Source organism: Myotis davidii, unplaced genomic scaffold (assembly GCF_000327345.1).
Source record: "Myotis davidii unplaced genomic scaffold, ASM32734v1 scaffold77, whole genome shotgun sequence".
Classification (NCBI taxonomy): Eukaryota; Metazoa; Chordata; class Mammalia; order Chiroptera; family Vespertilionidae; genus Myotis; species Myotis davidii.
In genome coordinates this window covers 143,418-154,688 of record NW_006289713.1, presented here as the reverse complement: position 1 = coordinate 154,688, position 11,271 = coordinate 143,418, and the positions used below count along the sequence as shown (strand labels likewise).

General features: G+C 52.2%; 1 protein-coding gene across 1 annotated transcript in view; it reads left to right on the top strand.

The window, feature by feature from the left end:
* The first annotated feature begins 534 nt into the window (after positions 1-534).
* The window catches only part of GPI (glucose-6-phosphate isomerase), a 26,553-nt gene continuing 15,816 nt past the window's right edge, over positions 535-11,271 (top strand). The window contains exons 1-7 of the mRNA XM_015562936.1: positions 535-738; positions 1,056-1,124; positions 2,479-2,598; positions 8,428-8,511; positions 8,643-8,789; positions 9,737-9,808; positions 10,223-10,267. Of these exons, the coding sequence (XP_015418422.1) occupies positions 550-738; positions 1,056-1,124; positions 2,479-2,598; positions 8,428-8,511; positions 8,643-8,789; positions 9,737-9,808; positions 10,223-10,267 (726 nt within the window). The 5' untranslated portion in view covers positions 535-549. The remainder of the gene's footprint in view (positions 739-1,055; positions 1,125-2,478; positions 2,599-8,427; positions 8,512-8,642; positions 8,790-9,736; positions 9,809-10,222; positions 10,268-11,271) is intronic.

The window sequence follows — 11,271 nt, the reverse complement described above, 5'->3', positions numbered from 1 at the left end:
CGCTCGCTGCTGAGGGCGGGGGACCCTAGCGGGGTTCGGTCTGGGTGGGGCAGCCGGGGGCTGGCGGCCGTCTCGTGGAAGGGTGGAGATGTGGGGACGTGATTCCCGCGGAGGAGGCCGGGTCTGGAGACCTGTGAAGGACCAGGAAATAGCAAGGAGTCTACTAGAGGACATCTTGGGGGAGTGGGAATGGGCCCACCGTGCTCTGGTGCCGGTGTGTGGGGAGGGGTGGTCTGCGGCTCCGGCTGAAGTCCTGGTGGCCAGCCTGTCCCCTGGGCCACCCCCTCCTCCCCCCCCCCGAGTTAGCTGAGGCGCAGAACGGGAGTTCAGGGAGGGGCTGGTCACTCCCTGGACTAGGGAGGGACAGTGAACCTCGCTCTGTGTCTCCCCATCCCCCAGCTCGGTTTTAGCAGAGCAGCGGCTCCTCACCCCAGACATGCGTTCTGTTCAGAGGGCGGCCCTTCTCACGGTGCCGCTGCCGCAGGTCAGCTGGGTGGGCAGCGGTGACAGATACCACCCTGAGCTGGGCCGCTGCGGCCTGTGTGTGGTATGGCACAGAGAGGATGCTTTTTCTGGAAGCAGTTCTGGTTAGGGAGCAGGCTGGGGGTACCTGGGTGTGCCCAACAGCTTCTGCCATCTTTCTGCAGCTTGAACCTCGATACCAGCCATGGGCGGATTCTGGTGGATTATTCCAAGAACCTGGTGACGGAGGGTGTGATGAAGATGCTGGTGGACCTGGTAATGTTCTCATTGGGAGGCTTGACCTGTAACCCACGGTGTGGTGGGCAAGCGGGGCTCCTGGGAGCCCCATGGCCTTGAGCGTCTACTTCCTTCTCTCTGTGGACCCCAGTGACTGTCTGTGCCGGTGCAGGGCTCGGAGCCCCCGGCCTGAACTCAGGTGCTGAGCCGACCCTTCTTACTTGGCGGCGGGAGAGGGTGCCAGGCTGCAGCCGTCTGTCAGCCTCACCTGAGGCTGCACCAAGCCTTGTGCCCGGGAATTTGGACTCCTGGTGGCTAACGTGGGTGGTTCCCAGCCTTAGTGTCTCCTCTTGCAGGCCAAGTCCAGGGGTGTGGAGGCCGCCCGGGAGAAGATGTTCAACGGCGAGAAGATCAATTTCACTGAGGTGAGCAGGCCTGGTGGCATCAGACTTCTCAGGTCCCCCAGGGCCTCTTCCTTCCTTCTCATGACTGTTGGCCTCACTGTGTCTTCACCCCTCCTGTTAGGCAATGCTTTTGCTTAACAAGGGGCCTGAAGGCCTATTTCCTCCAGCCCATTGCCGGGCCTTGGGGGTGTCTTCCCCAAGACTGATGGTCTGAACTTGGTAAGCATGGAATGGCTCCCAGTGTGTCTGCCTAGGGAGAGCACGTTTCAAACCTGTGAGGAGAGGGCTTCTCAAGGCATGCGTGGAGAACTTTGATCTAGCTTTGTGCCAAGTTTTATTAATGAAAAGAAAACTCTTATGTCAAAAAATAAACCTCCTCAGTGGCAGGAGTCAAGAAGGCCAGGCTCTGGGGGCCCAGCTCCTGAATTGCTGTGGAAGCCTGGAGGCTTAATGGTCACTGAGCACTCAGAGGCCTGGCCTCAAGATGTTATTATCCCCCTTTTACACGTGAGGAACCAAGGCTCAGAGGTCAGGCGACTTATCCAAGAGTCATATCCGTAAGAGGTAGAGTCAGGATTCCAATACAACCTGTCTTGCACTGCTGGGCTAGACGGAGAGAGGCTGCATTCAAGGAGGGCTTCATGGAGGGGTACATTCACCTGTTGAAGTGGAGTCGGGCAAGATAGCATGAAGCCCTCCACCTTAGTGAAGACCATCTCTTTCCTGCCCACCTGGCATCTTTAGGTCTGTTTCCTTCAAGGACTCCTCTGCTGGCTTCAGCTTGATGAGACTGTTGCTCTTGCGTGACAAGGCCAGCTGCCTGGCACCACAGACTTAGGGTCCGATTTGTTTGTGATGGGGCTGCTTGGTGAGGGAAGCTTGAGTTGCCTGCTTTGCTTTACATTCAGGAGGCTGGGGCACTTTTCAAAAGATGCCGGCAAACACCATGCCCTCTGATGAGGAAGATGAGATGCCTTTAGGCTTAAGGAGTGAGCCCTAGTCCTCGGAAGCCATTGCTTGTCTCTGACCTGTGTTGTCACCACTCTCTACCTTTGCTCACTACCTTTTTCCTTGGCTTTTCACACCCTGAATACCTGTGGGCCCTTGGGGCTTGTCCTAGGCTTGTTCCGGTCTCTATCACCTTGTGATCGTCTGCAGCACATGCTTTGCCTTTCCCCTGGGGTCCGGGGTAGCCCCTATTTCCATAAGCACACAGTGGATTCTCAGTGCGAGACCATAGTACTGACAGAGACCTCGGGCCTGCCTGTCCAATGAATAAGGGTCGAGCTGACTCTCGGGGCCACACTGCACCGTGCCCAGCTGGGGTGTGGCTGCCCTGGGGTGGGGATCTTCTCACTCTGACTCTTGTCCCCAGAATCGGGCAGTGCTGCATGTGGCCCTGCGGAACCGGTCAAACACACCAATTCTGGTGGACGGCAAGGATGTGATGCCGGAGGTCAACAGGGTCCTAGAAAAGATGAAGTCTTTCTGCCAGGTAAGCAGCCCTTGGGCCGGATTTGCCTTTAGCTGCATGTGTGCGTGTATTTGGGAGTTTGGGGGCCATGGTGGGCCACACCTCCACTCTCTTCGGAGAGGACTCAGCCCTCACTGCAGCCCTAAGGGTGGGTGGTCTGTGTGATTGCTGGCCCTTGGGGCCTCTGCTAAGGCACGAATTTCCCTGACCTGGTTCTGAGGGAACCTACCACTGGCAGCAGTGGAGCAGCTTCCTTCCTGAACTACAGACATCTCTGGGCTCATGGACAAACTGGCCAGTGGCCAAGGTCTGAAAAGAAAAGTGAAGGATGGGAGACTTGCTTTTCTAACCTGTGTTTAGTCATATGCCCTCATTACCTAGTCTAGAACTCGATAAAAGACTTGCTTTAATCTTGCTTTACATCCCCAAAGGCTTCCTAGGCATGCACGCATGCAGCTGTCATCTCCCCTTTGAAATACACACATACCATGCGTACACACAGGTTCGTTTTTACCTACTCTTCTGCAGCTTATTTGTACTTATAAGTATGTAAGAGATGCCCTGTTGTCAGCGTGAATGTACATAACTTCCTGCGTGGGGCTGTAGGGGTATAGCCTCAGAGACCAGCTAGAGATTTTGCCACATCAACACTGTTGCCTCAGTGTCTTGCCCAGGGGTGATCCTGCAATGGGTGGCAGACGTCCTCAAGCCTGGAGTACAGGGATGATGTCTGTGGGCTTGTTTGTCTGTGTGGGTGTGTGCATGTTCGTGACGTGTGTGATTATCACTCTGGGAGTGATAATCAGGGTTCTGGTCAGCTTGTACTGAAAGCAGTGGCCCCCAGGAGGCTGGTCAAAGTCTGGTTGCTTTGGCTAAGAGCCATTTTCAGAACTGAAATGGCAGGAGGTGATCTGGGCATCAATCCTGGGGGCCTGGCAGCCGAATGAGTAATACTTCCCAGGGTGAGGGAGTCTTGGGATCCTGATGGGAATCTGGTTTCCAGAATATTCCTTAACAGTGGTTGATATGGGTGGTGGCCCTGGGTGTGAAGGAGATGTCCAGCCATCTGTTGTGAGTGCCAGAGCTGACATGCCTGGGAACGCCTGCTGCTCTGTGGATCAGCCCTTGTGTGCTCAGGCATGCCGTGTGCAGAGCGTGCCACTAGCTGTCGGGGGAGCCTATTCCAGAAGCGCTCTCCGGTACAGCTGGCTGCTGGAGGACCCGACTCAGACTCATAGGGTATTTATAGTATAGAAAAGCCGCTGAATGGCAGCAGTTCCGTGGTGAGGAACACTCCCCATGGCTATGCTCTTAAAAGTTCCCCAGGCCCTTGCTGGTATTGCTAAGTGGTTAGAGTGCTGGCCCATGGTCATGGGTTCGATTCCCAGTCAAGGGCATGTACCTGGGTTGCAGGTTTAGTCCCCAGCCCCAGTCAGGGCGAATTTGGGAGGCAACCAATCGATGTTTCTCTCTCCTCCTCCCTTCCTCTCTTCCACTTTCTATAAAAATCAATGGGAAAATGTATCCTCAGATGAGGATTAGCAAAACAAACAAAAAGTTCGCCGATATTGGGTGAGGATGCCGTGATTTTGATTGTAGTGGCAAAAACTGAAAAGAGCTCATTTATCAGAGGGCACTGATCGGTAGGATCAGTGTGTGTTCATACACTATAGGAACTAGGAAGCAGCATTAGGAATTAGGGAGCTATGGTTGCATTGACCTGTCGTGCTGTTTAGGACATACTATGATTTTAAAAAAGGAAGTTACAGAATTGGCATGTGTCGTAAAATACCATCTGGTCAAATAAAGAGTGTGTGTGTAGTTATATTAAAGATAAACACATTTCTCCTCTGAAGTGCTTTATTATAACAAAACTTTAATAGTGAGATCGAGAGAATGTGCAACTTGCTTTTTTGTATTGATGGAAAATTGATTACTTTATTATTTAAAGCAAAATTAAGAGTTGCTGGGTGTTCAGATTACTCCAGAATTTAGCAACTGAAAACAGCAACCAACATGTCTGTGGATCAGGAATTTGCAGCGTCTCTGCCGGCTGTTTCTGCCTCAGGTCTCATAAGCTTGTAGTTCAGACGTTGGCCCAAGGTTAGGCTCATTGACAGACTTGATGGGGGCTGCAGGATCTGCTTTCAACTGGCCACTAGCAGTTAGTGCTGGCTTTTGGGAGCCTTGCGGTTCCTCATCAGGTGGACCTCTCCACAGACTATTTGATTGTCCTCAGGTCACGGCAGCTGCTTTTCCCCAGAGCAAATGGTCCAGAATGCCTCAAGGTCTTTCATGAGCGAGTATCAGAAATTATTCTTTGATTTCTCTAGTACCTATTGGTTTTACAGGCCAGCTCTGACCAGGGTGGGAGGGGACTGTATAAGGACATGAATGCAATGTCAGGAGGCAAGGATCCCGGGGAACCATCTTGGAAGCTGGCTGCCATACTCTGCCCTCTGGCTTCCAGGAATTCATCATGTTCCTCCACATGCAAAATATCCCAGTCACCTTCTCCTAAGGCAGTGGTTCTCAGCCTTGGCGACACACGAACTCATTTTTTTGGTTGATTTTTCTTTGTTAAATGGCATTTAAATATATAAAATAAATATCAAAAATATAAGTCTTTGTTTTACTATGGTTGCAAATATCAAAAAATTTCTATATGTGACACGGCACCAGAGTTAAGTTAGGGTTTTTCAAAATGCTGACACGCTGAGCTCAAAAGGCTCGCCATCACTGGTCTAAGGTGATGTCCCGTTACAATATCAGCTAGACGTCAGGTACAAGTATAGTAATACCTGCATTTCTTTCTTCCTTCTTATCTTTTAAATCCTCGCCCAAGGATCTATTTCCATTGATTTTAGAGAGAGGGAAAGACAGAGAGAAACATTGATGTGAGAGAAGCACATCGATTGGTTGCCTCCTGCACATGCTGTGACCAGAGCCCAGGCCAGGGAGGAGCCTGCAACCAAGGTATGTGCCCTTGACCAGACCCTTTGGCTGACGTTCTGTCCATTGAGCCAAATGGCTAGGGCTTCATTTCTCTTAGTACAACTTAAATACAGTTCCTGTAGATCTGAAGACAGGTGAATTAAAGAGACAAATTATTTACCCCCTCATACACCCAATATACAAAGGTGAAATTAGCATAGGCTAACTGATAGGATAATTCCTTTCAAAAAGAGGGGGAAATGGGAGGCACGCAGGACACACTTTGGCAGTTACACGGTTAGCACTCAAAGCTTGGGAATCTTCCCTTAGGGCAGCGGTTCTCAACCTGTGGGTCGTGACCCCTTTGGTGGTCGACCTTTCACAGGGGTCACCTAAGACCATCCTGCATATCAGATATTTACATTATGATTCACAACAGTAGCAACATTACAGTTATGAAGTAGCAACGAAAATAATTTTATGGTTGGGTCACAACGTGAGAAACTGTATTTAAAGGGCCAGAAGGTTGAGAACCACTGCCATAGGGGTTTTGGTTTGGGCTTCATTCGTTCCTTTTATATGAAAGGTACTTGCAAATGCATGGTTTTGTCAGCCTGCCTATTCCTGTAGAAATGTGGGTATCTAAAGGCTGCTTCTCCCGTTGTACCATCCCTGTCCCTTTTAGTCTAAACTGGTGGTGTTTCTGCCAATTCAGTTATCTTAACAACTTTGTGTCGCCTGGCCAGCGTATCTCAGGGGTTGAGTGTGGACCCATGAACCAGGAGGACACAGTTTCATTCTGGTCATAAGACATACCCAGGTTTCAGGCTCCAATCCCAGTGGGGGACGTGCAGGAGGCAGCCCATTGATGATGCTCTTTCACCATTGATTTTTCTAACTTTCTCTCCCTCTGCCTTCCTCTCTCTGAAATCAATAAAAGTATTTCTTTTAAAAAAAGAAAAGAAACTTTGAGGTTCTCCTATAAAGCTTATTGGGGGGTTCACTCCATTAGACAAAAGTAACACCCACAAATGTCTTCAAGATAACTTTTTCTTATCATTGCTTCTAAGACCACAGAGATAATAATCTTGAGCTTCCTAGAAGCTTTATCTCATCAAAAGGTTCTGTGTTACCACCTTAGCTTTTTCTGAGGTCTTAGAGGGTTTACAGCTACACTCTCAGCGTTGTCTTCATGCTATGCTTTTGTGACAGTGCTCTGCATTTGCTCTTTGCCAAGGAACCATCTCTCTCTCTTTTTAAAAAAAAATGATTTTTAGAGAGAAAGGAAATGAGAGAGAAACATAGATGGACTGCCTCCCGCACACCCCCTGTGCAACCTGAACATTTGCCCTGACGAGGAATCAAACCAGGAACCTTTTGGTGCATCGGATGACATCCAACCAACTGAGCCACACAGGCTGAGGCAAAGAACCATCTCTTAATTTTAGCATCACTTGCTTCCTTGAGAGGCTGTGAATTTTCAAACCCAACATTATGCCCCCCATTGTGCCACTGCCACCAGTGGCCTCCCTCTGTGGGAGGCAACCCTGGCAGGTCAATCTGGGGACACCAAGGGGCACCCATTGCCCTGCCGCTGGTCGCCGCCACACCCCACCCCATTGCCGCCCCTCCCTCTGCCCTCTGGCACGCCCCTTGGCTAGTCTGGTGCCACATGGTCGCAGGCCCTGTCCCCCGCCGACTGGTTGGACCATTTGCATATTACACTTTTGTTATATAGGAATAGAGGCCCGGTGCATGAAAATTGTGCACCTGGGGGGTTCCCTCAGTCCGACCTGCGCCCGCTCGCAGTCTGGGAGCCCTCGGGGGATGTCCGACTGACAGCTTCAGCCCGCTCCCCACGTGGGCCAAAGCCATCAGTCGGACATCCTTGGTGCTGCCATGGGGGCAGGAGATGTTCCCGCCACCGCCGCTGCACTCACCAGCTGTGAGCCCAGCATAGGGCTTTGGGTTGAGCGGCGCTCGCCCTGTGGGAGTGCACTGACGACCAGCGGGCAGCTCCTGCCTTGAATGTCTGCCCCCTGATGGTCAGTGCACATCATAGCGACCAGTCGTTCTGCCATTTGGTCAATGTGTGTATTAGCCTTTTATTATATAGGATAACAAATTGCACCCAAATTTGGCTTAGAACAGTAATAAACGTTTATCTCACATAGTTTCTATGGGTCAGAAATTATGGACTGGCTTAACTGGTTTGGGGGGTCTCTCTTGAGGTTGTGGTCAAGGTGTTTGCCAGGGCTGCACTTAACCTGAATGTTTGGCAGGTTCTGGAGGATCTTCTTCCCAGGTGGTTCCCATTCATGGATGGTGAATTGGCCCTGGCTGTTGGAAGAACACCTCAGTTCCTTGCCACATGGGCTTCTTCATGTGAACTTTTGTGTGTCCTCCAACATAGTAGATGGCTCCACCAAAAGAGAGTCATACAAGAGAGCAATACGAAACCTTTCATGACCCAGCTTCTGAAGTCATGCGCCATCCTGCCCGCAGTACCATAAAGCGTGCACAGCTCAGCCCTGGTCAGCATAGGGACCGTGCTAGGGAGTGAATACCAGGGGGCAAGAATCATTTGAGGTCCATATGGAGGTTGGCTGTGTGTTTGGTACAGACCAGTGTTAGTGATGGGCATTTCGCATCTCTTGGTCTCTGATATGTTGGGTTCTGCTAGAGTTCACCCTTGTTTAACAAATTTTGACAATATTACTGTGTGGTGAGAATGTATCCCACTTTGCTAATGATGAAATAGCTGGTGATGAGTGTGGCAGGCATCTGCCACTCAATGGGCCCCTGTGAAGGCCTGAAAGTTAGGACTGAGGCATAAGGAGGAAGCAGTAATGATGCGTTTGAGCAGCAGCTTATCCTTAGGGTGTTGGGCTAATCACATCTCTCACTCTACCCCAGCGCGTCCGAAGTGGTGACTGGAAGGGGTACTCGGGCAAGCCCATCACAGACGTCATCAACATTGGCATCGGGGGTTCTGACCTGGTAAGGAGAGAACGGTCTTGGGATGGGGTGAGGGGTCCCATCCAGGGCCTTGGTTTCTCCAATGATGGGACCTGGCTGCCCCTACCTCTTCCCCTTGGAATCTTGTTTTCTGATGCTACGTCTCCCCACAGGGACCCCTCATGGTGACTGAAGCCCTTAAGCCATACTCTTCGGGAGGTCCCCGGGTCTGGTTTGTCTCCAACATTGATGGGACCCACATTGCCAAAACCTTGGCCAACCTGAACCCTGATTCCGCCCTGTTCATCATCGCTTCCAAGGTACAGGCCTCAAACCCAGCCTGGCTCCCCTGTGTGTGTTGGGGTGGGGGCAGGGCATGGGACCCTCCCCACCACTTCTGAGTGGACTCTGTGTTGTGGATCTAGTCAGCACAGCTGCTCTCAGACTATTCCTTGTCTGGGGGCATTCACTGTTTACCTGATAAAAGCCTGAACTCATCAATTTAAATCTTGGTCTTCAGGCCATACCCAGTTGCTTTATGGGATCTGTGCTCAGCCTGGGACTGTTCTCATCCTTAGTGACCTGTCCCTAGTCCAGCCGTGGGCAAACTACGGCCCGCGGGCCGGATCTGGCCCGTTTGAAATGAATAAAACTAAAAAAAAAAAAAAAGACCGTACCCTTTTATGTAATGATGTTTACTTTGAATTTATATTAGTTCACACAAACACTCCATCCATGCTTTTGTTCCGGCCCTCCGGTCCTGTTTAAGAACCCATTGTGGCCCTCGAGTCAAAAAGTTTGCCCACCCCTGCCCTAATATCTGCTCTTTTCTGATCCCAGAGCCATGCTCAGATAATGTAAGCGTTTTGTTTGTTGTCATGTCTGCCCTATTTACTCACATTAATGCACATAAAATATTAAAAATCCCATCTGAATTCTGAGATACAGCCTAGCCTGGACGGAAGGAACATCCAGGCGTGGCCACAGCTCTTCTGGAAGATGCTCTGGCCTTTGCCCTGTGGCGGGGACCAGAGGAAGGGCTGGGTTGTGGCTCTCAGTAGGGTTCCCCTCTCCCTCTGGTTGTGAAGTCCTGGAATCACAGGATGTCGCTGCTACTTCCAGGCCCCTTTTAGCCCCAGACCCAGCCACTCCCCGTGGCTGTGTGGACCTGTGGGTGGAGGTTATGTGGAGCCATGCGCTGCTCCTTGTGACAGCCGGGCACCCACATGGCCTCAGCTGCTCAGACTGCTGTGCTCTCTGGTTGCAGACCTTTACCACCCAGGAGACCATCACGAACGCAGAGACGGCGAAGGAGTGGCTCCTCAAGTCGGCCAAGGATGTGAGTGCTGGGTGGGCGGTGGGTGGTGGGCAGTGGGCAGTGTGTGGGCCAGGAAGGACGGGGCGGGGATGCCCATCCACCTGAGTGGCTCAGCAGCCTCTCTGGTGCCTGACTTTCCTGGTTAATGTGGCAAAACCTGCTCTCATTGGCTGAGGGCCCTTTCTTTAAGGCCCCTTGGCGCTGTGGGATCCTCTCCTCCCCTGGCCACACCCACTTTATAAGGAGGGCCATTCCTGGGCCTTGTATGCTGATGAGGTAGGTGGGCCAGCCGACCTCTCTGTCCTCTTGACCTTGAGGTGGTGCTCCTCCAACAGCCTCAGAACCAAGGACCTGGGTTTCTCTAGAGATGGGAGTGTCCCTCCCATGGGTGCCCCCTGGGATGGGTTCAATGTAACTTGGCTCTGTCTCTTGTAGCCTTCTTCTGTTGCGAAGCACTTTGTTGCCCTGTCTACTAATACGGTAAGTGGCCATGTGGGTCCCCAGACTACCTCCCAGGGCGGGCCCACACCACATAAGGACATGGCCTTTCAAAATACGCGCCAAGATGCGGTTCACAGGTTCGGGAACCTTGGCTTGGCTGACGGGATAGGAGGGTGGTTGGGTGCCCATGAGGGAAGTGAGCTACAAACTCCCCTTGTCTCTTCTGCATTCTCCCAAGTCTCTGCAGCTCCGAGGGCTTTGCAGTAGTGAGGTCAGGGCAGCCCGATGCATTTCCAAGGCCTGGGTGATCATTCGGAAGACTCCATGCACACGACCTCCCTACCACCAGCCTTTTCCCAAATGGGGTTGGGGTTGCATCCCAATTCTTACATGAGGTTGTGACTCTTTGCCTGGTGGTTGCAGGATTAGAATGCGGGCCACCTACCTGCCAGGTCTCATAGTCTGCCTGGCCGGAGGTTGGGGTGGGAGTGGGCCAGCGGGGCAGGGTGGGGCTCGGAATAACCACCAGGCCAACCTTGTGAGCACGTGGTGTGCAGAGGGCTTCGTGCTGGGCTTTGTCAGAGTTGGAAACACACCCAGGTTCCTTACTGCTCCCTCCCACCCCTTCCACCTCCTCCTGCCTCCACTGCTGACCTGCTCATTGAGGGAGACCGGCGGCCCTCCTTAGGCTGGCTAACCACAGTGCCACTGTCTGGCAGCCTGAGCAAGTGGTGGTCAGAGACATGTGGGTGCTCCTGCTGGCCAGGAAGCCGGCACCTCTACCGGGGGGCCTGGAACCCCTGAGGAATCAGACTGCTCATCCCTGAAGGCTTCCTAGGGCAGAGTCGCCATCCCAGATTTTGAAAGGGCTGGGCAGGCGTCCTGGCTGTGTGGTACCTGACCTGGAGGTAGCCCCTTCCAGGGCTTGGGTTCCAGCACTCGGTTCAGTTTCCCAGATGTCCAGGGAGGGGGGTCAGTCTCTGGAACTCTGACAGGCAGATACAGGAGGGTCTTGCAGAGCAGTGTGTGGGCCAGGTCCTCGT